This window comes from Trachemys scripta, chromosome 3 (genome assembly GCF_013100865.1).
Source record: "Trachemys scripta elegans isolate TJP31775 chromosome 3, CAS_Tse_1.0, whole genome shotgun sequence".
In the NCBI taxonomy this organism is placed as follows: Eukaryota; Metazoa; Chordata; order Testudines; family Emydidae; genus Trachemys; species Trachemys scripta.
The window spans coordinates 39,030,960-39,058,149 of NC_048300.1; the positions used below are offsets into that span (position 1 = coordinate 39,030,960).

The window sequence follows — 27,190 nt, forward strand, 5'->3', positions numbered from 1 at the left end:
TCCCACAGCAGCTTAGAACCATCAAAAACCTCACTCTCTTCAGCTCTAAGTGCAAGGCTCACTTCTTTGACCTTGCCTTCTCTAACATAACCCCATGGTGATATATTTAAAGAATAAACAACAACACTGGTCTGCACACAAACTGGGGAGAAGGTGAGAGAATGAACACACGTGAGAGAAATTAGTCACATTGCTTCATGCACTCTTGGAAGGTGTCAAGTATCAGAGGGGTAGCCGTGTTAGTCTGAATCTGTAAAAAGCAACAGAGGGCCCTGTGGCACCTTTGAGACTAACAGAAGTATTGGGAGCATAAGCTTTCGTGGGTAAGAACCTCACTTCTTCAGAAGTGAGGTTCTTACCCACGAAAGCTTATGCTCCCAATACTTCTGTTAGTCTCAAAGGTGCCACAGGGCCCTCTGTTGCTTTTTACAGATTCAGACTAACACGGCTACCCCTCTGATACTTGACACCTTCCAAGAGTGCATGAAGCAATGTGACTAATTTCTCTCACGTGTGTTCATTCTCTCACCTTCTCCCCAGTTTGTGTGCAGACCAGTGTTGTTGTTTATTCTTTAAATATATCACCATGGGGTTATGTTAGAGAAGGCAAGGTCAAAGAAGTGAGCCTTGCACTTAGAGCTGAAGAGAGTGAGGTTTTTGATGGTTCTAAGCTGCTGTGGGATTTTGTTTCCCAATCTTGAATCAACACCCAAGAAAACTCTGTCTCCTGCACAGATGAGTTTTCCTTTAAGATCCTTTGCATCATATAAGCCCTTAATATGAGGCTATGTAATGCTTAAGTTATGTGGAGGGCTTACATATTTATTCGGGACCCTCTTCACAAGGGTCAATTTCACTTTTATGTGACTAAAAACCATGTACTAGGAGAGGTGGTACTAGTCCATTGGGGGCCCTAAGCAGGAATATTTTGCCACCCCCCCTCTCCCTCCCACACACAATTAAAAGTGAATAAGTGGCCCCCTTGAGCTGCTCGGGGTCCTAAGCAATTACTTAGTCTGCTTTTTGTCTTTGTGATTTTTGAAGTGAGTTTGCTTAGCTACTTTGCTCCTTTAACATGTTTGTCTATTGTGAGAACTACTGGGCTAATTTTCTGACAATACTCCAGGACTGTGCTATTTTTAACTAAGAATAAGTAACAGACAAGACTTCAGCTGTATAGTTTTCAGTTCTTTTCTGTGAATGATTAATCATCATCTTATTTCAGTCATCATTATCCTTTCATATCCCTCTTTGCTGGTTAATACAAATTCCTGTAACCATTAAAAGGGTGGCAAACTCAAGCACACATTTGGCAGAAATATCTCAACAACAATTTTTGATTTTTTTAAAGCAAATCAAATTAACCAAATAAGTTACAAGCATATTACATAATATTTGTGTTATATTGAGATCTTGAGTAATAACAAAATTATACTGAGAAATATGCCAGTGATATCACATGCTTCTTTTTCCTTAGTTCTCAGTAAAATATCAATTATTGACCTTAAAGTACAGCAAAGACAGAAAATGCCAGGTGCCCTATAACAAAATAATTTTAGCAAACTTGGTCTGTAAAATGCCCATATTTTCTGACTTGTTTCAGTTGGTCAAACAATCAGCTTGTTTGATCTGATGATTAGACTAACTATCTCCATCGTTCTGCACAGGACTGACACGTGCTAGGTTATTCTGGGCAAAGCTGGATAAGACAAGACATGCTCTTTGGTATCAGTTACCTGAAAAGGGAAAAGCTATCAGAAGCAAATAGCTCTTTCATAGTAAGTTTACTGCAAGAGAGACCCTGTGTACACTGGCCTGCAAACAAAATTAACTGAACACTAGTTTAGAAATGAAGTTAACTTAACGTGTAATGTATTCACACTGCTTAGCCCAACTGAATTAATACTGAATTATCTGAAGCTGCTTTACAGTATGTTCATTTAAATTCTGTGCCCAGACCAATTTAGACTGGGCTAAAGTGTTCCATTTTCTAACTCTCCTACAGGTAAGTAAAACTATATGAAAATGCTAAGGAATATAATTTACAAACAAATATATGATAACTGATGCAACTTCTGTGGCAGAATTCTTGCCCCATTGAGGTCAATGGCAAAACTCTCACAGACTTCAGTGGGGCCAGGATTTCACCATCAATCTTTAAAATTGAGAGCTCACTAAATCAGGGACTGTCACCGTTCTACCAGTTTGTGCAGCGCCTAACACAATGACGCCTTTATATTTCTAGATTAGAGCTGGTCGAAAAATATAGGGGGGTTTTTGTGGGAATTTTTTAAAAATGTTTTCCCCCACTGTTTTTGTAGAAATTTCCCATTAAAAGTTTTCATTTCATTTTTAATTGAAACATTTTAAGTTTTCAGCAAAATTTGAAATTATTCTTGTTTTTTTCCCCAAGAAAAACAACAGACATTTTTCATTGCAATTACTTTGATGAAAAAATTTCACATCAGCACTACTCTAAACACTACTGTAATAGTAATGATAATTAATGTAAAAGTCAGATGTTAAAAATTAAGATGTACTACACACTTAAAAACAGAAAGAGAAGACAGATAATATACTTTAAAATTAATGATTCATATAAAATATTACAAAAATCCACATAGTGAGAAAAGTTTAAATCACTATGGATTTTGGCTTAGTTCATGAGTACAATTTACCTTTCTATATGAAAACCAACCCTGTCCAGATGGTTTTAAAGTCACCCTAAGTTACATATTTAACAGTTAATACCAAATATTGGTTCTGACTCACTTTCCTCAGCTCTAACTTCCTGTATGTATTGTATAAGTGCATTTTGAATCCATTTTGGTTTGGCAGGCCCAATTCAAAAAACACAGTCCAGAAACATGAATGGTTGAAAACACATTAGGTTATCACAAATTATCATAGATCAATCTTCCTCCACCTTGATTAAAGCTCTCTACAGTTTACTAAAGGGAAAATCTCATCCTTTCCTATGAGCCTATAGAGGGGTACTTAGCCACATACAGTTCCACTATGTGCAAGATTTGTAAAATCTGTGTATGTAGTCCACACCTTATGTGTGCCACAAGAGCTCAGCTCTGCAGGAGCTCTGTTAATGCTGTTTTGTCTGGGCAGTAGGATCAGGTGATCCATCCCTGTGTGTAGCAGCCAGTTATGCACCCTCGTGTAACTGAGTAGGAGCAGAACCTGACATGGGCTACAGTATCAGATGTGATGTAACTCTAGTGCCACTCCACGGGTTGATGGAGGGGATTAACCTCCATCATCACAGGACCTCCCTCAGCCCAAAACACACTTATTCACAGTTACCGCGGGGAGACAAAATCCCCTGGAGACATTCAGTCTTTTTAAAAATCAAAAACATTAAAACAATATTAGTCATACCCATGTCTAATTAAAAGTAAGTGTGAATATTCTATCTTTACTTTTACTGTCCTAGCCAGAAAAAAATTAATTCCAGATCTGCTGGCCAAGAGAATTGCCATGAATTTCCTGGGTGATGGAGACACAAAGACTGCACCCTTTCCAGAAACTGCAGAATGCAACATTAGACATTCCACAGTGTGTGCAACTGTCCATTCCCAAGGGTAGAGTGACTCCATACAGCTTGACTGCTTTAGGCTGCAATTTGGCACAAAGGAATGACCTCAGCTGAAATAACTTTCCCTTTCCACTGGTATCATAGCACAGAGCAGACTATTCCCCAGCTAACTGAGTAACAGTCACACAGAGAAGAACTGTAAAATACTACTACTTAGCATCTATGAAAGTGCCTCTTCTCTGACGATGCCCAACATCACACAGCGATTCAATGGGATAGCCAACACCAGAGCACAGAGGACTTATCTCACAGCCCCTTTGCCTTAACCAATTCAACACAACACTCCCTCCCAGTTCCAACTTCCAACACCAGACTCTCAATTACTGAAAGCTATAGAGAGGAAAAGAATAGAGGAAACATGGATACAACAACCCCCTTCCCCGTTATGTCGGGGAAGAGAAGCTCTCCTGGAATCAGGAGCAACTGATAAGAGAGATATGACATCTAGAGTTTCTGGGCACTCTCTTCAATTCCTCCTCTCTCTCCCTTCTCCACACTCTAAGGGTTTGTCTACACTGCAGATTTACCTATCATTGGCCAGTTGCCAGAGTAGCTGCCAAACCCTAGTGTAAACTGCCAAATCTGCAATAAGCCATGATTTGCACCCACACAGCTTACCTCGGCTTGAAACCAGTGCTCGCTGCACCAGATCGAAGGTATAACAAGAGTCAATGGTTGGAAGTTGAAGCTAGACATCAGACCGGAAATTAGGCATACACTTTTAACAGCGAGGGTAATTAACCCTCACTGAGGATGACTGGAAGAATTTATTAAAGTTGGTGGTGGATTCTCCAACATCGGCAATTTTAAAATCAAAATTGGATTATTTTATTTCATTTTAATTTTAATATACCCTCTTGTTCAAACATACATTATTTTGGGGAAGTTGTATGGCTTGTGTTATATACGAGATCACACAGGACAATCACAATGATCTCTTCTGGCCTTGAATTCTATTAATCAAAATGGAGCTTTTCCTGATTAAAATAGGAATTTAAACCAGTGTACTTCTACTGGTTGCTAGGCTCTGATGGATCTAACTAGGGTAAAACCCCAGAATAGCCAAGGCCTAAGTAAACTCTTTTAAAATATATATGTATTTCCAGACAATAGGCCAGTCTAAGGTCGTCCATCTTTCCAAAAACAGCTGCAAAGCAGTCAGTGTCATTAGAATTTGCATACATTCATTACAAAAAGTTACAATGTAATTTCAACTACTCAGACTCCAATAACACACTCACTGCTGGATTTTTTTAATTCCTTAATTTTGCTTGCAAGTAAATTTATCTTCTCTGGTACAAAACGAAAACCTGAAACAACATATATCAGCCCAGAGCTAATTTTACAACCAAGTTCTCTCTGAAGATGCTATTACAGGGACACTGACACTATTTTAATTATAAAAGCCATCCTTATAACCAAACATTTGCGGAAAAATTGCCGCTACTTCTGTCTACCATAAGTAATTTAAATTTGAATAAGCTTCTCTGCCAGGTGTGATGTGATATATCCCATGCTATAAAGGATGTGCAAGTGCTCCACACTTTAGCCTCATTCATGATGAAGGAATCTATTTTTAGTGAAAGCAGAGGATGAGCGCTTGAATGTCTGCACATAAGATCTGGAATGGAAATCAGGATTTCCCCACAATAAGTGGAGAAAATTCCTTTCCCCCTACTCCCTCCCCCACTCATTTCTGCCAGTCACAACTACAACATGAAAACAATTACAGGTAGTGGTAAAGCAGAGTGCCAAAAGTTTGCATAGACATAACTCCTGCCATCAGTGGCAGCAGGGCCGGCTTTAGGCCAATTCCACCAATTCCCCCGAATCGGGCCCCGCGCCTAAGAGGGCCCCGCGCCCAGTGGCAGGGCCGCCGGATGGGAGGGGAGAAAGAAGTGGCCGAGAATCCCTTCCCTGGCTAGAGGCTCCTTTTTAATTTTTACTCACCCGGTGGCGCTCCGGGTCTTCGGCGGCACTTCGGCAGCGGGTCCTTCACTCGCTCCGGGTCTTCGGCAGCACTTCGGCAGCAGGTCCTTCAGTGCCGCCGAAGACCCAGAGCGAGTGAAAGACCCGAAGACTAGGAGCGCCGCCTGGTGAGTACAAGCCCCACGTGTTTTTTTACGTGGTTTTTTTTTAGTCATCCCTGCCGGGGCCCTGTCGAAACTGTTCGAATCGGGCCCCACACTTCCTAAAGCCGGCCCTGAGTGGCAGTTTTGCCAAACAAAGTAGAGCCTAGTCCAAATCTTGTTTATGCAAGTAGCCCTTTCATGGGGTCAGGTTCTTATAAGGCGTGAGTCAACCACCGTTATCAGACCAATGTTTTCTGCACCTTGTATCTAAAATGTATGTTGTGTTTTTTTTTTTTTTAAAAAGCAGTTCAGAGTTGTTAAGCATTTATACCAAGGAGACAATTTTAGGGGGAAGATCAAAAATATGACTTATAATGGCAACGCAGTTTAAAACTGTGAAGAAGCAGCTGCTTCTCCAAAATGCTTGTTACTTAAGCTTGAAATGCTTTATTTTCAAAACAGAGCAAACTCCTTCCAAAATTTTCTATAATAAAATTTCATAAGAACAATTTTTTTAAAAAAATTGCGAAGTGGAAGCTATGTTCCACAGAATACATATAGAAACAAATGGTAAGTTAATTTGTCCAATGAGGGCTAAAACCTTGATTATGACAAAGATCCAATACAAAATTGAATTATAAGATCCTTGTTTTATTATTTGTGTTTTTGTTTTAATTAGAGACTTTAACTTACATTTAATAAAGTATGTAAATTTATATTAAAGATTCGAGTCACTCTCTTAGACTACAGGATCAAATATGATCCTTTTGTAGTCTCCTGCTTCCAATTAATTAAAACTAAAATTGCTGTTGTTCGAAGGTAGAAAGGGGCACATATTTCCAACACACATTAGGATGGAAATATTTAGAAAGATTAACAGTGAGGTAAACTTCGGACACATTCACAATTTGGAATTTCATGTTTGCCTTTAAAAATCACCAGCCTGAGATGACACCTGAATTTTTTCGGAGGATTATTAAAACCTTATTTACTAAGGAACATAAAAACATATGGGAGTTTTTGCTGAATAAGGTGCTACTCAGCATCAACAAGGGTGGCCAAATATGGCCCTAAGTATTTCCATAGAACTTAGTGCCCTTTGATTTCTGTTCTGCAGGTACTTAAAGTGTTAAACAGCAGCCCTCTTCGTATTGCTGTACTTTCTGGGATTGTGTAACAATGCAAGGGATTATGAGAAGCACTAGTATTTTTTTAACTTCCAATTCATTCCCCTCTGATTGCAACATCTTAATATTACATTCTGATTAACTGTGGGTGAATGCTTTGAATTCTGCAGCAGATCAAGTACAGTACATTTCCCATTTTAGGAATTTACCAATTAAACATGCATTGAAATCTACTGCTCTGAGCATTTACTGTTACATTTGGGAAATGTCAAAAAAAAAAAAAGTTAAAATATGGAATTAATCATTTCCTGTTCATCTTTTATCTTAAGGCTGTAAAGCATGTGACTTTGTACATGTACTGTTGTACTCATATGAAAATTGTCCTTTATGAATCAGTAGGCAAAGCAGTACTTTTTTCAGTGAGGGATGTGTGATTTTGGGATGAGTATATATTTATTGACCCAACAGTATTTTCATTCCTCTAATTTGTCTCAGTGGTCTTGACTCAGACTATTAAAGATCTATCTTGAACTCCTTTACGAAAGAGCAGGAACCTTACAGATTGGTTTGATAACAATTGCTTAAACAAAGGAAGTTCGTGTTGAAAGTTTTTGCTACTCTTACTAAAGCTTCAGTCAAAGTTAAAAATGAAAAGGAAGACAGAGTTAAGTTTGTGAAGCGAACGTGCCATGCCATGCAGAAACAAAAATACAGCATTGCACATACTTGAAATATCAACGTGTGGTTATTTTAACTACTTATTGTGAATGAATCTTTACTGCCTCCTGCCACAGGAGCCCGATGCAATCAAAACTTTCTTACTTAATTTTTTAATACAATGCTGAAGTTGAAATAGACAGTTATCTGAAGCATTTCTCAGTGAAAGGCTTGCATAGATCATATATTAATTTGAAATATTTCTCCGTTTAAAAGGAAAAAAATCATTATGTGATACATTTTATGATCTAGCATGCTATTTTCCGGGGGGGAGAGAGGGGAATATTCGCACTACAAAAGTCACAATGCCAAGAGTATTTTCCATCAAATTTTTAGTTTAATTATTCCGTCTCTATTAAGTATTTTATATTGTACATGTACACTAGTAAAAAGTTGTTTTGTTTACTTTCTCAAGGCCACTATGCATTCTGTTCTGTAAATTACATTATAGTAAGCTATCTTGATCTCTGAATAAGCACACCTTGTTGGCTGTAATGAGGGTGCAGAGTTACTGATGTATGCAGATAAATATTTGTCATGTTATTTACTTGTGCGTATTATTATTATTATTTTTTTTTTTTTTTTTTGGTGTGGGCTAAGGGGACCAGCAAAGAAAGAGTTGGAACTCATTTTAGCAGTCTTTAGCACAAGATTTCTTTTGTCATGATTCATAAGAATTTTCAGAGACTGCACTGGCATTCCCAGTAAAGAAAAGATAGATATACTTTACCAGTGCAGAAGTTCATAAGTGCTGAGGAATCACACACTGAAGCAAGACAAGGCAAGCTGTCTTCCATTCTTGTCACCTATGTTACAAGTACTATAAAACCAGTTGTGTCTACGTTTCTTGCTGCCTTCCCAGATAGTTTCAGAGCAAATTGCAGCTCTGTAAATCTGACGGCATACTTTGAATTCTGAGGAAATCCTCCCAGTCCAGATGGCCCACCACAAAGCACTTCTGTGTTGGCACAAATAAAAACTCCTTAAGATAGGTCTCCTCCTTCTGCCTCTCTTTGCACTCTGAGCAAGAGGAAAGCTTCTGCTTTTGAGAGAGAGAGAGGCAAAAGGGGGTGGGATGCAGACAAAAATCTGAGACTGTTTCAGGGAGTGGCTAAATCTCAGACATCAGAGATACAATAATAAAGGCACTCAGTAAGCCATGCACTACACAGTTTGTCACAGTGCACAAGCTATCAATTAAAGATCTCAAATGGTATAACGCTGTTACCTCTGTTTTAGCAAAAGTTTGAGGAATTCACAGAATTCTTACTAACTAGTTTTCAAAATAAGGAGAAAAAGAGAAAAAAAAGCTATTGTTTCTACACAATTAGAGTCCATTCCTACCCCCATTTAAATCAACAGGAATAAAGTTGGGCTCTTAATTTAGAGACCTGTACCTCTGCTATTTCTCCTTCAGATTAAGCTATACTGCCACTTGTCCTCAATGTGTGCTAATCCACAGGTTTTTCAGATTAGTTTTTACAAAATTAAAAAAGCAACAACTGAATTTTTATTCACCTACATAGACCTGAATAAACAATTAAAATTAAGAATAACTAACCATGAGGATTTCCAATGTTGAATTTTAAATAACTGGAAAAACAAACAAAAACAGTGTAAATGAGAACTCTTACTGTCCCAAAGTGTTGGGTTTGCTCATGTATTACAATCAATAAAAATTTTAACTGCAAACAATGCATGAGAAAATGGAAGTGATATACCAATTTTTGGTATTTTCATACCATATCTCTCAAAATTAAAAAGTAATGATACCACTGGCAATATGCTTATATGCACTGTTTTGCAATAAATTGAAGTGTAATATCCTAGTTTAAAAACTAGCTGCTTTTGCAATGCTATCATTCCATTAAGTGTGAGAGAACTCATATTACAAATGCATTACAGTCTATTTAATATGACCACACTTTTGTCTGTCTTGCAAAACCAAGTAGAGCCAGATGAAAACTAATGAATGCAACATGTGCTCATTCTTTTGGTAGCTGTGCCTGAAGCCAACTGGCAGAATGAATACAGTAAGATAAATGTCAAAACAAAGGAATCGGTGGTTACATATTGCATATATTTTCCCTTATATCTCTAATATGCTTTAAATAATCTAGCACTTTCAAAGCTTTGCAGAGCCACAGAAAGGCAAAAGTTAAATACCTGCAGCAAAAGAGAGAATAAAAAGAGTGGGGTATCAGAAACAAAAGCACGCTGGGGTCAAGTCTCACCATTCAAAAGGCAATAGGCATGTGATACTGTCTGAGCTCTGAACATCTCTCACTCCTCTAATGTGAATTGTTCTTTAAGAGTTTGTGACAGCACATTCTTAAAAGTAAAAATAATACACAAGATGATGTTTTTCAGACTCAAACTCCCTGAGCTAGTCGATTCCAGCAAAAATATGTGCCTTGTAACTCCTGAAAGCTTCCCTTTGGGGAAGGAAATAATTTACCTTATAAGAGATTAAAACAGAAATAAACATAAAATCAGATGGGCTGTCACCAGGACACTCAAGTTTACACAACTCTTGCACCAGTAAGCAGAAGGCAGAATGGGAAATCACCTGAGAAACTGGATGGTGGAGAACTACTGAGACAGGGAATCACTTAAAACCCTACTCCACCCCTGTTTCTTGTAACATCACTAAAAAGAACAAAAACAAGCAAAATTGAAATTCAGAATACTATATTTGGGCCAACAAACAGATGGTTGGGTTTGCTAAGTGGTACAGAATAGAGGGGGGAGGTGAAAAGAGACCCAATTCCCTACTTTTAAAATTGCTCTTGATGATCATAAAATGTAACTAATTGTACGTGATAAACAGGAGACACCCAACTGAAACACGGCTTTAAACAATAAATTAACTTTGGATTGTTGGATTTCTAGGATAAAGGCAGAATTCTTGTTGCAGGACGCAACTAAGAGCCTGTATTGTGCATATGGGAAATTAAATGCTAATGTTTCCAGATGTATGACCTTTGACACAAAAGATTTTTAGTTCTAATGAAGAGGGATTTCTTAAAAGAAAACAACAACAAAATCCCCCACTATGAAGCTACATTAATGCAGTATTTCCAACTAAGCTCACAGCCTACCACTAGGGTTGCCAATTTTGGTTGGACGTATTCCTGGAGGTTTCATCACATGACATAATCTTTAATTAAAGATTAATCTTTAATTCCTGGAGACTCCAGGACAATCCTGGAGTGTTTGTAACCCTACCTACCACCCACCAGAGCAAAAAGTGTATTTCCTGAGGTACTAAAGAAGCAAAACACACTATAGGAATATAGAGCTCAGAATATAATTTTGAATAAAGTTTGAAGTAAAACAGTACAGTTTTTTGTCCTTGTCTTAAACCGTTTATTGTTGAAATGGTTTGCTTATTATTGCTGACTATTGACCATGCTGGTCAACAAGATGGTTATGCCATTGTAGGTGTCTGATGGTTAATTATATAAGGACTCCAAAAATTCTATGCACTCAGTGCATGTGGCTGGATGGGACAGTGAGAATAATTAAATACTCTGCAAGGAATAATAGCAAAACCACTCCATGACCACGACTCTGCCCTGCTCCCCTAATCACCACAATATTGGAGATGGGGCTTGCTAATGAATATGTGTAGTTTTTTAATCCACTGGCCACTTTCCAGCTTTCCCCCAACCTGCTATACCTTCAAAACCATATTGTGCAAGAGCCTTCTCCGAGTATAGCTGCACACGAAAAATCCTACATCCTGTGCCTCTTTCCAGTCACCCAGTGGAAGTCTATCCGTTCCACTGCTTATCTGGCCTTCTGCACCTGTGCAAAGGGGAGCAATATTTGCCATAAACATATTCAAGTTATAGCTAGTGTGATATACATCTTCCCTTTGGCATATCATCCGATATTGCTGACTTGACTCACGGCACTGATGCCCGTCATTGCAATATGATCTTTGATACCATACAATGTGTTCATTATAAAAAATGGCATGAACAGTTACACCCCAGTATTCATGCAAATCCACCTGCTTCCCATTAATTTCAGGATCCAGACAAATCTTGCTCTATTTGGCTTTAAAACCCCCATGGACGTGGCCTTGCTTATCTCATGAACTTTGCTCCTTAAGTGGCTTCCACCCTTCTAGCTGGGTCCTTAATCTGTTGCTTCAAACAATTTCACCACTGCTAGTGAAAGAGCTTTCTCTTTTGCAATTTCTTTGCTCTCCACATTGTCTTTCCATTTCCAGCTCTTCAAAGCTTTTCATTCTTAACAATCATCTCTTACTTTGTTTCTCCTCCTCTCTGCTATTATTTAACTCTGAGGTGCTGGCACTTAAAATTAAAAAGGTCGTAGAACAGTTATTAAACTAAGGGCTAGGGGAAAGCTGACAGGTGCAGAGGAGCACGTGGTTCGGACAGTGATATCCCTTAGGGGAGAATCTATTAATGGAGATTCCCTATGTCCTAGTAAGGAGGAGAGGATGGAAGATGTAAAATAAAGGTAAGATCTGATGAGAAACAATCAAAAGAAAAAGAAGTCTCATTCAATTACATTGTGTAATAGCAGACTGCTAAAAAGTGACAAGTTTTTAAAGTGCTTATATACTAATGCTAGAAGTCTGAATAATCAGATGGGCGAACTAGAGTGCCTCATATTAAATGAGGATACTGATATAATAGGCATCACAGAAACTTTTTAAAGACACCATAATAGAGGCTCAACTTAAATGTATACCCGAAATTAAAAAACATAATAAGAGAACCAAAAAAGTGACACCATGGCTAAAGAACAAAGTAAAAGAAGCTGTTAAGAGACAAAAAAGTGGAAGTTAAATCCTAGTGAGGAAAATAGAAAGGAGTATAAACTCTGGCAAATGAAATGTAGAAATATAATTAGGAAGGCCAAAAAAGAATTTGAAGAACAGCTAGCCAAGGATATAAAAAGTAATAGACTTTTTTTTTTTTTTTTTTTTTTTTAAGTACATCAGAAGCAGGAAGCCTGCTAAACAACCAGTGGGGCCACTGGAGGATCCAAATGCTAAAGAAGCACTCAAGGACGATAAGACCATTGTGGAGAAACTAAATGAATTCTTTGCATCAGTCTTCATGGCTGAGGATGTGAGGAAGATTCCCAAACCTGAGCCATTCTTTTTAGGTGACAAATCTGAGGAACTGTCCCAGATTGAGGTGTCATTAGAGGAGGTTTGGGAACAAATTGATAAACTAAACAGTAGTAATCAGGATCAGATGATATTCACCCAAGAGTTATGAAGGAACTCAATGTGAAATTGCAGAACTACTAACTGTAGTCTGTAACCTATCATTTAAATCAGCTTCTGTACCAAATGACTGGAGGCTAGCTAATGTGACTCCAATTTTTTAAAAGGGCTCCAGAGGTGATCCAAGCAATTACAGGCCCGTAAGCCGGATTTCAGTATCGGGCAAACTAGTTGAAATGATAGTAAAGAACAAAATTGTCAGACACATAGATGAACATAATTTGTTGGGGAAGAATCAACATGGTTTTTGTAAGGGGAAATCATGCCTCACCAATCTACTAAAATTCTTTGAGGGGGTCAACAAGCATGTGGACAAGGGGGATCCAGTGGATATAGCATACTTCGATTTTCAGAAAGTCTTTGACAAGGTCCATCACCAAAAGCTGTGAAGCAAAGTAAGCAGTCATGGGATAAGAGGGAAGGTTCTCTTATGGATTGGTAACTGGTTAAAAGATAGGAAACAAAGGGTAGGAATAAATGGTCAGTTTTCAGAATGGAGAGAGGTAAACAGTGGTGTCCCCTGGGGTCTGTACTGGGACCAGTCCTATTCAATATATTCATAAATGATCTTGGAAAAAGGGGTAAATAGTGAGATGGCAAAATTTGCAGATGATACAAAATTGCTCAAGATAGTTAAGTCCCAGGCAGACTGCGAAGAGCTACAAAAGGATCTCTCAAAACTGGGTGACTGGGCAACAAAATGGCAGATGAAATTCAATGTTGATAAATGCAAAGTAATGCACATTGGAAAACATAATCCCAACGATACATCTCAAATGATGGGGTCTAAATTGGTTGTTACGACTCAAGAAAGAGACCTTGGAGTCATTGTGGATAGTTCTCTGAAAATATTCACTCAACGTGCAGTGGCAGTCAAAAAAGCTAACAGAATGTTGGGAATCGTTAAGAAAGGGATAGATAATAAGACAGAAAATATCATATTGCCCCTATAAAAATCCATGGTATGCCCACATCTTGAATACTGTGTGCAGATGTGGTCACGCCATCTCAAAAAAGATATATTGGAATTGGAAAAGGTTCAGAAAAGGGCAACAAAAATGATTAGGGGTATGGAATGGCTGCCATATGAGGAGAGATTAATCTTAGAAAAGACTTTTCATCTTAGAAAAGAGACGACTAAGGGGGAATATGATAGAGGTCTATAAAAGCATGATTGGTGTGGAGAAAATAAATAAGGAAGTGTTAGTTACTCCTTCTCATAACACAAGAAATAGGGGTCACCAAATGAAATTAATAGGCAGCAGGTTTAAAATAAACAAAAGGAAGTATTTTTTCCACACAACAGAGTCAACCTGTGGAACGTCTTGCCAGAGGATGTTGTGAAGGTCAAGACTATAACAGGGTTCAAAAATGAACTAGATAAGTTCATGGAAGATAGGTCCATCAATGGCTATTTGCCAGGATGGACAGGGATGGTGTCCCTAGCCTCTGTTTGCCAGAAGCTGGGAATGGGCAACAGGGGATGGATCACTTGGTGATTACCTGTTCTGTTCATTCCCTCTGGGGCACCTGGCATTGGCCACTGTCGGAAGACAGGATACTGGGCTAGATTGACCTTTGGTCTGACCGAATATGGCCGTTCTTATGGGTGTTTTGGGGAGAGGAGAATGGGGGGGTTGTGCCTCTCTCAAGTATCTTGACTTAATATGTATAAAGACACTACCTTATATTAACCAAAATATTACTTTATGATTATATAATGTGCTTCAAAATCAAAGCAATCTCTTCTCAGTGACTATCTGGGCAGTATGAAAAGCCATATGCAGTATGAAATAGTGAAAAGCAAAATATTATTTTACATGAAAAGTTACAAAAGTACTAGTGTTTTCCTAACACAATAAATAAAGTAGATTAAAATTAGGAATAAAATACGGTTATGCATATAGCAGGAACACAATTTACTGTAACATGCAAACTGATATTAACATCAGTATCTACATCAGGGGCCGGTAACCTTTCAGAAGTGGTGTGCCGAGTCTTCATTTATTCACTCTAATTTAAGGTTTCGCGTGCCAGTAATACATTTTAACGTTTTTAGAAGGGCTCTTTCTATAAGTCTATAATATATAACTGAACTATTGTTGTATGTAAAGTAAATAAGGTTTCTAAAATGTTTAAGAAGCTTCATTTAAAATTAAATTAAAATGCAGAGCTCCCCGAACCGATGGCCAGGACCCGGGCAGTGTGAGTGCCACTGAAAAATCAGCCTGCGTGCCGCCTTCGGCACACGTGCCATAGGTTGCCTACCCCTGATCTACATATTAAGAACACAGAAACAACATACCAAAACAGATCAATAATCCATCAAGTCAATTACCCTGTCTCTGAACATAAGCAACTCCAGGTGCTTGAAAAGACAGTCCAAACCATTATGCACTTAACAGTATATGATTCGGTGGGACATTCTTTCTTATTAAGATCACTTTGTACCACTAAACATGAGGATTAAGTGCTCTTGATCTGTTATCCTAACTAATATGAATGAAGAAAACATCTGTAGTTAAATAAATCTGGGTGAAATCCTGGCCCCATTGGCTTCAGTGTAGATTTCCCCGCAACCTCTTTTTGAAATTTACTACATTAAATTTACTCAACTACTTGCTTCATTCTCATGCACCAGTAAGCTACATATTTTCTGTTTGTTTATTTTATTTGCATTTTAATGGATTATAAGGATTTTCTCTACCAGTCTTACCACAAGCAGGTACACCAGGGGTGGGCAAACTACGGCCTGGGGCCGGATCCGGTCCACCAGCCATTTTAATCCAGTCCTTGAGCTCCCACTGGGGAGCAGGGTCTGGGGCTTGCCCGATTCCAGTGCTCCAGCCGGGGAGCAGGGTCAGGGGCCACCCTGCATGGCTCCCAGAAGCAGCGGCATGTCCTCTCTCAGGCTCCCACGTATAGGGGCAGCCAGGGGGTTCCGCTACACATGCTGTCCCCGCAGCTCCTATTGGTCAGGAACCGCGGGCCAATGGGAGCTTCAGGGGTGGCGCCTGCAGATGGGGCAGCACGCAGCAGAGCCGCCTGGCCGCGCCTCCACATAGGAGCCAGAGGTGGGACATGCCACTGCTTTCAGGAGCCACTTGAGGTAAACACCGCCCGGAGCCTGCAACCCTGAGCCCCACCTCCCTGCCCCATCCCTGATCCCCCTCCCACCCTCCGAACCCCTCGGTTTCAATCCGGAGCCCCCTCCTACACCGCAAACCCCTCATCCCCAGCACCACCCCAGAGCCCGCACCCCCAGTTGCAGCCCTCCCTGCCACCACACCCCAGAGCCCCATCCCCAGAACTCCTCATTTCTGCCCCACCCTGGAGCCCCGACCAGAGCCCTCACCTCTTCCCACATCCCAACCCCAACTGCATGCGCATTCATGGCCCGCCATACAATTTCTATACACAGATGTGGCCCTCGGGCCAAAAAGTTTGTCCATCCCTGAGGTACACAAACTGAATGTATAATTGCATATAATTAACCTTGCAGTGGTCTATTATTTGGATTCATGTAATGTGTTTGGTTTTTTTTGAATGGCAACATACCAGCAGCGATTAATTCAATTTTTTAAGAGTCAGTGTTATTTAATCATTTAATAGCTAACAGCTTTTCAACACACAACTAGCAGCAATAGTGTTTCAGTAGATAACCTATCTTCATGCTAGCCAAATATGGCATTTCAGCAACTGAATATATCTTTTTACCATATACTTTATTGCTTTTCCCCAGTGGAAAGGCAGAAAAGCAGTGATTTCTTTAATAACTGACGACCCAATGCTTTAAGAAGATTGTTAAACTACTTTATTCTCTTTTCTTCAAAAAAACCTCTCTCTTCAGAAACCAATACGTAACTTTAAAACAATTTTATATACTTGATCCCTTTCCTGGCAATACTGATCAACCTGTTTTATTAGAGGAATCACAAGAAATAACCGAACAAATGTAATTAGTTCTAAAACATATATTTCAATTAAAAACATGCTCACTGGCTGGATCAAATATATTTTCACAACACAGCGGGGCATCTGTGAATAAGAGTCACTTAGAATGGACAAGAACAGCTTCCAGGATTTAATGCTTTCATTGACCCGAGGCCCCAAGTTTTCCCAGTGCCAGAGACTACTCAGGAAAAGTCAGCTAGAGAAGCTCAGTCAGCTTACAATCACTCATTTTCAGATGCCCAACGTTCCTCTTCTCTTGCTTCAACTCAAGGTCCCGGCACTGGAATGGAGTTTTACTAAAATCATGTTTTCTGAAGCATTAGCACAACACAGTTTCATAGTGCAAGATCCTAATAAAACTCATGTCACTGTCAACACAATGAGGGAAGCAAGAGTTGATGCAAAATAGAGCAGAAGAGCAATACAAAGGGATGGAAGAGAGTGCGCATAATAATTCTTAACCAGTAAGTTCTTCAGGGAAGGCACCATATCTTTGTACGTAATTACACAGTGATGAGCACAATGTGTCCCTTATTCTGAGTGGGGCTTCTGGGTGCTACTATAGTATAAATATTGAACAAAAATAGAGGGCAAGGTGTGCGTGAAGTAGAGAATACATCTAATAGAAGGGAAACACGAAAGACAATGAGTTAAAAAGATAAAATTAAAATGTAGTAAGTCCAAAGTACATCAGACAAAGCATTTCTTTTATGGCCTCTTATTCTGGGCATGCATTCCAGGTCATTTTTTGCTAATGACATTTGCCACGCTATAGTGTGGTTGCCTGAGTGCATATAACATAATGGCACTCAAACGGGGGTAATCCTGAATGGCAGCATCACCACCGGAGAATTCTGTATTTTTGTCCAGAGATCCTTACTATTTCACCTCAGGCCAAGTTTGTTTCACCCTCGGAAGTTCTCCATAAGTGGGAGACTCTAAAGTCTTATCTTGGCAACTACTATATACTTTAAACTATACACTATTATAATATGAAGTAATATATTCATTTTTCTTAAAGTAATTAGCAAAAAAGTTAGATTATTGAAAACAAACTAGTAACTGATAGTATTAGTCACTCCAAAGGTATGGTTATGGAAATTACTAACAGTCTGATTATTTAATTCATTTCAACGTGAAGAAAAACCTTGCGATTTGCAGTGTCTTGCGGCGGGGAGGGGGAAGAGGGATTACTGCAAAAATGCAAAGTGATTTCAAAATGCAATACTTTTTTGGTTTCCAGAAATACTACATTGCTTAAAAGTTAAAACGCTTTTATTTTTTAGAACAAATCAAGTTTAATTCCAGCAAACCAAAAAAAAATAAAAATAAAAATTAATTGTGGACTCTCTCAGCTAGTAAAGATATAGACTACTGCAATGTTTGATTTTTGTACCATCCTTAAAAATGTATTTGTACCTGCCAATTTAAATGTGAAACCAGTTTGATTACCTAAGACCAGTCTATGTTTGTACAAGACTCTCATTTGTCATCAGGTACGGTATAATACCCCATTAGATGCTCAGTGGATCAGAAAATCTCAGATTAAAAGGAAATAAAATGATGGTACATCTACTTACAGGATAAAAATAATCTCTGGTAAATAGGCCCAACACAAGGCCCTCTGAACCTCTTAAAACCCACATTAGGGTTGCCAACCCTCTCAGGTTTGCTGGGAGTCTCCTGGAATCGGGCTCTATCTCCCAGAGGCTACTGAAGCCAAATTGGGAGACTTTAGGTGCTAAAAGTCCGTTGGCGCAGTGGGGCTCCCTCCCTGCCCTGTGTCGACGCCGCTCCCAGAAGCGGCCGGAACATCTCTGCAGTCCCTGGGCGGGAGTCAGGGGTATCTACGCACTGGCCATGCCCCAAGCGCCAACTCCGCAGCTCCCATTGGCCAGGAACTGTGGCCAATGGAAGCTGCGGGGCGCTGTGCCTGCAGGCAGGGGCAGTGCACGGAGCCCCCTGCCCACCCCTCAGGGGTGCAGGGACATGCTAGCCGATTCTGGGAGGGGCGCAGATCCCCCCTGGCCCTGCTTACCTCGGGCGGCTCCCAGTTGGCGGCACAGCAGGCTCTGCCCCTGCAGCTCCCATTGGTTGCAATTTCTGGCCAATGGGAGCGGCAGAGTCAGCGCTTCGGGTGCGGGCAGCATGCGGAGGCCCTTGGCCCCCCCAAGGGCTGCAGGAATGTGCCAGCCACTTCCGTGAAAGACGTGGGGCTGGGGCAGGCAGGGATCCTGCCTTAGCCCTGCTGCACTGCTGCCTGAGAGCCGCCCAAGGTAAGTACCACCTGGCCAAAGCCCACACCCCTTTCCCCCCGCCCGCACCCCAACCTCCTGTGAATGAGAGTGGGGGAGAGCGAGCGATGGAGGGAGGGGGGATGGAGTGAGCATGCTGGGGGCCTTGGAGGCAGGATGGGGTGGAGCCTCAGGGCAGGGGCAGGGCAAGGGGGTGTTTGGGTTTGTGTGATTAGACAGTTGACAACTCTAGCCCACATGTGAGCACACCGGAGGTGGGAGGGGAGTAGCTGCACAGGACAAGCACAAAAGATGACTATGGGCGCTGGGAAGGGTTGGAACAGGGTAAGTGTCACGAATCTGTGCTTCTGAAGAACCAGTTGTCCTAGTAGTGTGTGCAAACTGCAGACTGGCTCTAGTGATCACAGGCCTGGGTTAGTGGGAATGGCCTCCCAAATCTCCCCATGCTCTACCTGCACAGAACCCAAATATTCAGATTCTGTGGAGGCTGAGTGACTATTACCCTTAGCGTGCATTCATGGCCACATCTTAAGCATGATATACTCAATTTAACTACTATCTAGTGAGTTAAAATCACACTGTGTCACACTTTAAACAAACTATTACAACACGTCAGAGTTTGACCTTATCAAAATATCATTTACAGCCATACAATTCTGAAACATCACATGTAACAGCTGTACAGTCCATAAATTAACTACTCTTCTGATGCCACAGAATACTATACGAAGTCGTTCAAGAGGAATCTACACAGAGCTTCATATCTGTTTCATTAACAAAGATATTTAATAGCATGCTCTATCTGCACTCTCAGCAAATGGCCACAATAAAACAGATTCCACGATTCATTTGCAAATGTTGAATAAAATGTGGTTGCATCTATTGTGAAATGTCAAGACATGACTTGTGATCCGTATCATTGGAAGTACTTGAAAGCCATCATGCATATTTAAAGAAACTAGGTGTAGAGAAACTCTTATGACCTTTTTTAAATGAGATCTCTCTCAGGCCCTGTCATTTTTTCATAGCTACACTCCAGCTTCACTTTTATGCTTGTTTAAAATAAAATCTTATACCTGAGAGGTGGACCCAAGTAGGTTATAGTTAAATGAGGAGAAATCACACTTTCATGTACTGTTTAAAACAAAATCACCCCAGAGAACTGGCAATGGGATACAGACCTTTCACCTTTAAGCCACCAGATCAAATTGTGTATGACCAAAAGTCATTACCATTTGAAAGTTGCTCTGCTGCTACATAAAAGATGCTGTTGGTGTCTGTACCATTCCAAGTGGAGAAGTGTTTGTTTGTTTTTTATATGGAGATATACCTATCTCAGAGAACTGGAAAGGACCTTGAGTCCAGTCCCCTGCCTTCACTAGCAGGACCAATTTTTTGCCCCAGATCCCTAAAATGCCCCCCTCAAGGATTGAACTCGCAACCCTGGGTTTAGCAGGTCAATGCTCAAACCACTGAGCTATCCCTCCCCCCAATTTTCATATTACAAAAAACACCATGGTTAAGACCCTTGTTTAATGTCTCAGCAAGGTATTTCTTCAGGTCAAGGTCGATGCCCATTTAACTAAGGAAATTTATACTGTCCCTGGCTATATGCCAATTCTGTGGATATGAGAAAAGAATTCAATCTTCAGGACAGTCAGCAAATCCTGCATTGCTTTTGCAGCTATCCTCCAAACTTCACATCCGCATGCCCACAACAAACACAGACAGTCTCATTTCATCCAAACATCAGAAGAATTAATTCCCTGATCCACATTTCTCAGATATTTAAGCATTCAGTAAACCTATTGCTTCTGGAAGATCCTCTTGTTAACACTGCCTCAAAGGTTGTTTCCATCATGATATAGCTATTATGTTGTAAACGGAAAGCACCCTCTAGGTAAGATCTAAATATACAGCTCATTTCTGCGAGGCAATCTAGAGCAAGGTGAAGTGCAACTCTCCTCCCCTTGGGCTTTGAGTATCTCTCCTTTTTTTACAGCACTGGCATTCCCACTTTATTGGAAGAATTAAGAATGTAGAACTGTTAAACTGTAGTGTATTTAATCCTGTGGCAGGTTTTACACTTAAAGTAAAAAGACACACTAAGCACACTGTAAACTAAAGTAAATGGAAAAACAGCATTACGCTTGAGTTAAGCGTAGATATCTAGACAGTTTGTCAGTTTGTAAAGGAAGGTTTATTGCAGGCCATGTTATTTTAATAGCTCTGCAATACTTGTCTAAAGGAAGTAGCTGAGTCTTCCTGTTTATAGAGATACTAAGCAAAAAATTCCATGAAATACCAGTTGCATTGAAAATGTAATGGTGTTGTCCATGTAATGCACAAAGCCAGGGGTGAAAGTAAAGCCGAAGACTTGCCGGTACAGGGGCCGACTCCAGCCCCCAGAAGAGGTGGGGCCTCAGGTGGAAGGGGGCGGGGCTGGGGAGGGTCCACATTGTCTGGCCCATGCCACCCAGGGCTCCAGCAGCGATTTAAAGGGCTCGGGGCGATGGCAGCGGCAGCCGGAGCCCCAGGCCCTTTTAAATCGCTGGCCCTGGGGCAGCTGCTCCTTTTGCCGTGGTCAGGGGGGTGGACAAAAGGGGCAACGACATGAAAGCACTGCCACGGCACTTTTTGTTGTCCTTCATTATAAACATATGGCACCTTTTAACTGACTGGGTATAAGCCCCTAAGGACCGTAACACAGCCCTGGAATCCTTAAAAGAATGAAATGTCTCGTCCGCCTTTTCAGAAAATGGTACTTATTCTGTGGTCTGTTACATGTGTGGAGCAATGCCAAACTTCTGCAACCAAGAAGCCCTCCTCATTGCTACAGCTGAGGTCATAATCCTAGATGAGATGTCCGCCACATCAAGTCCTGACTGTTGTGATGTCCTAGCTACTAGACGTCCCTCTGCCTTAAATTCTTCTCTGGCATCCTCAGGTAACTTATCTGATGCTGCACTGACAGGGCAGGGGGACATTAGATAGCTTTCCACTATCATTCTTCCTCCCTGATCCTGGGGCTACATAAAGCCAGCCACCCTGGCACACATCAATGAGTCCCTGAGGAAGTTTTAACTTACGCGGGCAGATAGCTTCTAAGGTACCACTCTGCTTTCTAGATCTTCAATGAAACAGCTAATGTTGAAATTAGGTTACAGAGTTAATATACTGTTGGAATGAATAGGGACAGGTGGACCTGCAACAGATGTTCTTTTGGGGACTCAGAACGCAAGACAACAGCATTCCATATTGTTTTGCAGTGGATTCATGTTTGGAAGATTAATATGTAAAACAAATCTTGGATTCTGTTGCACACATTTGTAGTAGGAAGTGGGTTCTACAGCTGTGGAATAGAGGAACATAGAGGGCACTGCCAGCATTAAACATGAATGACGAAATCCAGGATCTACTGAAGTCAATGGAAAAACTCCCATTAACTTCAATAGAGGCAAGATTTCACCCCAAGATTATTGTAACCTATTCTTTTATTCTTAACCCTGTTGCAGTCTTACCGCAAAACAGTAAATACCAAAAATCTTCTTGTATACAGCAGTCTCTTCATAATGTTGTTTTAGTATAACCATGTTAATAACTTATACAGAACTTGCTGTTTGAACACACACTTTACAATGCATAATTAGTTGTTTTGATAACATTAAGGTTTTGCGGTCTGGTTCTTAATATCACAGGCAACCACTATTTAGGTATAAAAGAATGGCTATTAAGCATAATTTTCTAATATTAATGTAAATACATATCTATTACACAGAAGCAATACTAAAATACTGGAAGTTCTCATATTTATCGCTAATACAGGAAGACTGTGATGGGATGGACTAGGTCCAGAGGCCTCCGGCTGGAGGCCTTGCAGCCCCAGAAAAGGGCAGTAAAGAGGTCCTCAAAGCTGCCTAGAGCAGCTGTGGGGGAAGCAGCCAATCAGGGCCCAGCCAGCTAGTATAAGAAGAGCTGCAGGGCCAGCCTGAGATCCCTTGCTAGACCTGGAGGAGAATGGATGATGCTCTGGGCTGGCTGCTAGGACTCCACCAGGACCCTAAGGTAAGGGAGAAGAATAGCTGGACCCACAGGGAAGTGGCTCAGGGAATTGTAGGAGCAATGAAGTTTATTTAAAGGGACATGGTGGATGGCTGAGACACAGAGTAGAGAGCGGGCCTAGGTCTCCCCCACCAGCCAGCGGGAAAGTAGCCTGGACTTTGATGCACACCAGAAGGGGAATTGTACTCTTTTGGTGGTCCAGCTGAAGAGCTGGGGCCAGAAAGGCCCAGAGAGGCGAAGTGTCTCCAGGGAGGGAGCCCTGAGGGACGTAGTCCCACACTCAGGGGCGGCTCTATGTTTTTTGCCGCCCCAAGCACGGCAGTCAGGCGGCCTTCGGTGGCATGCCTGCGGACGGTCCGCTGGTCACACGGATTCGGCGGCATTTCTGCGGGTGATCTGCCGGTCCCGTGCCTTTGGCTTACCTGCCGAATTGCCGCCGAACTCTTGGGACCAGCAAACCTCCCGCAGGCGTACCGCCGAAGGCTGCCGCCCTCACAGTGACCGGCACGCCACCCCCCGCAGCTAGCCGCCCCAGGCACGCGCTTGCTGCGCTGGTGCCTGGAGCCACCCCTGTCCACACTAAGGCTGAAGAGATACTATCCTTCATGTTATTGAATAATGTAAACAAACTCCTCAACCATGACATTCTTTTTTTCAGATTTTTTTTAAATGTTCCATTACTTTTGAGTTTCTTCGTCTTCTAATTTAAGTGGCACAAGCAAGAGAGCACACTGAAACACAGCAGTTTGCTCAGCAGTGCACTATTGATTTAACAAAAGATAAAAGAAGCACAGCAGAAGCAATGTTTCAAGTCAGTAAGGATTGAATTCACGTTGATGTTTAATTAAATATTTCACTTTGATGAATCTTCTGCTTTTTGGGGTAGGTTTTTTTTGGTTGGTGTTTATTTGTTTTTAAACAGCAGGGGAAGGAAACAGATTATTTCTTTTCAAACTGACAAAAGTGTGCCTTTTACAGTTATCTTTTTCAATACTTAAGATCCAACTCTGCATCCAGATCCATGTAGAAGACCTCCAGGCCCAAGCAAAGCCCCACTAGAATCAGTGGTGCTGCCACATGGGTATGGAAATTTGTTTGCGAAGCTCTGATTGCAGGAATGGGGCCAAAACTAGCCATCTAAGCACATACAGGGGAAAGGAAAAATATCTGGTATCCTACATAATTTAAAATGTTTGAAAAGTTGGAACTTTTTTCTTTTATTAATACAGTATTTTTCAAAATCCTTTACATACTTTTTGTTGAGTAATATAGTCAGTATTCCTAAACCTAACTGTTCAAGTTCTTGAGTCAAGTCCCCTAACCTAAATCATAGACTTGCTTTAAAATTATGAGATTATTTTTTAATTGAGGGATTTTGTTTGCCCTTTGAATTTTGAGCCCAGAGGTTATATTTCAAGTCACATTTTCAAGCTTTTCTCTGCAACTTTGACAGCTGGAAACTTACTCTTTTTCAAACAAAAGCTGAGATTCTCTTATGAATTCATGGCTCCAGGAGCTGGGGCTTTAAGAAAACAACCAACTATTGCAAAACTCACAATAAAATTGTGAAAGTTGGCAAGACTGCAAGTGACCTGGGGGAAAAACAATTTTACATAGTCTTTACTTGTACATCCATTGGGAGATATTTACTTAGATTCAGCCATTCAGATCATAGCTTTCATCCAAGGCACTTTATTTTGCTTTTCAAAATGCTTGCACAAGAACAATATCACCTTCACATAAAACTTGTCATTCTACATAGCTCATATTGATTGTTCCAAGGTGCACTGGTCATATCATTTGCAAACAGAAAGCTAGGGTGTTATTGCACTAGAGAATGAAGCATATTGCTTTTGAATCTCTTTGCAAACAAGTGCTCCGATGAAATTAAAATTGCAATGAACGGCATCCAAAAAGGTTTTTATGTTTACTATATTGTAATCAGAACTTTACCAGCGTGCATTCTAAGTAATTTTTTTTTAAATGCACTTGGCATTAAAATTATAATGTGGCCTTATTAAGTCACAGAAGTTAAAAAAAATATTATTAAACAAGGTGCAGAAAAACAAGAGTGTGCACTGTCAGTTTGGTGCACAAGTGCAAGGCAGCTTAAACTGAACTGCATGTTTGTTTGAGCTAATTTCTAGTGTTCATCTGTGTGGGAAAGTTACTTGAGTAATCAAAGGCCATACGCTTATTCAATAATGACTACATGTCTGATCCTAGGCACAGCAGATTGTGTTGTATGAGTCCCACCACTGTTAGAAGGCGCTGCATGCCTAATCCACAATGCAGGGTGCCAGAAATATTCCTTTTAAGAGTCAAAAAAGAAGACATAGTTTTTGCTTTTTTACACTCTTCCAGATGAGCCATGGCAACATTATAATATTATGCCCAATTTCACTAAAACTCAGCTTCTGTGGGGGGTTTTGCCCCGCCCTAAATAAATGTATAACCAAAGGATACAGTATATTTATAAATTACAGCACATGCACAGTCAAACTTCCAATTCTCGGCAGGATCTATCAAACTAGTAATTTATCAGATAATGACTGACAAGCCAGCGGTACAGAATGTTATTTCAGGCACAAAGTCATGTTATGCTATACTTTTCTACTGCTGGGAAAGAAGGATTGCTTCATTTTAATTTGTTTCTCAGTTCTGTGCCAAACACAAATGTTAAACTTTGCATTCAATATGTCCTTTCATAATGTGAATTATTCGGCTTTTTCTGCATTTGAAGAGATAAAAGTTGAGAGCCACCTCAAACTTGAAGGGCAGGACTGAAATGCAAGCTCACAGCCTTGCAAAGGCCGTACAGAACAGTGCCTCCCTCATGACAGAGGGCAGATTGGAAAAAGCCACCTCAGGACCAGCAATAAGGGTCTATGGCTCTTATTCTAAAAAGCCCCAGAAGCCATGCACACTCACTCCTAAACCTGTGGGGTGAGATTAGCAAGGTGTGAAATAGGCATGTTTAACATGGGGCAGCAATGAGGGAATGGTATATAGCCCTTAATGGGAAAATTATGGAACAAAGAAGAAATCCTTAATGTCATTTAAAATATTATAATTTATATGTTGTATCCCTTTTTATCCCATCCTTTGCCTCAAATACAACTTTTAGCAGCTCCTTGCCTCAGATATCAAGTATTACTGTCCCATGAATAGAGCTTGCTCACCTCCTCACTGGTGGAAGATAGAGGAGGAGTAAACAACCGCATAACAAAGACATGGCTACACAATTCACTTGTTCCCCTAAGGGGAAGATGATGAAGATGATGCTTTGGGTCACAGTTAAAAACGCATAGTGAAACCCAATGTGCAAGACAGGACTTTGGTTGTTTTTTTTAAACCATGTCTTTGAACAACTGTGTTATAATCTGGTCTGCCAACAATTTTACAGTGCATTTTACAGTGCATACAGGCCCAGAGCAGAGACACATTAAAGAACATCCAGTGTGAAATATGACTCAGTTTTAGCAAATGCTTTGTCTTTTCAATAACCATAAAATAAAGGAAGGAAATACTGCAGAAATGAGAACAAGAAAAGATATTTATAAGAGTTGTTTCCGGGTTCAAAAGTTTTAATATCCTACACCAACATGAGTCATCGAGCAGGCAGAGATTATATTCACACAATGTCCTTATCATGGGCTATTAAAGCCAACAGAGGACACAGTTTTGATACCTTGCTCCTTCTGAACGGCTGGACATTGTCTCCCCTCTAGTTGGAATAACTCAAGTATAGCAAACTTGCAAATAAGCCAGTTTTAGTGTTTAAAAAAAGTCACAAAAGACCAGCATACCTAGTACAACTTGACTGTATACCTCCACGCAAAAGTTATCTAGTCTAGAATTCCCTGTTTTAACACAAGCCAGTGTTAAATATATTGGACAAAGTGACAATACTTTTCATGATTTTTTTATGTGGTGACTCAGAGAAAGAATAAATCAAAAAACATTACAAGAAGTTGTTATGCAGGATGTAGGACTTGTCTCCTAGTGTGACCCACTTCCTTTTCCTCCTAGTCAAAAGCTAAACAACGTAAATCAAAACAAGCTGTTATTTTAAATGCAACTGAACCTTGCCAGGCATCCAGGGTTCCTGATGTCTCTTCCCA

General features: G+C 40.5%; 1 protein-coding gene across 6 annotated transcripts in view; it reads right to left on the reverse strand.

The window, feature by feature from the left end:
- Nucleotides 1-27,190, reverse strand: part of EML4 (EMAP like 4) — a 261,579-nt gene that overhangs the window by 146,610 nt on the left and 87,779 nt on the right. For 3 of the 6 annotated variants that reach the window (XM_034764481.1, XM_034764477.1, XM_034764476.1), the window contains exon 1: nucleotides 8,254-8,562. The exons of 2 other annotated variants lie outside the window; for them this stretch is intronic. In XM_034764481.1, coding sequence (XP_034620372.1) covers nucleotides 8,254-8,320 — 67 coding nt within the window. In that variant the 5' untranslated portion in view covers nucleotides 8,321-8,562. Of the gene's footprint in view, nucleotides 1-8,253; nucleotides 8,563-27,190 lie in introns of those variants that run through there. One more of the 6 variants, XM_034764480.1, reaches the window with a different exon arrangement.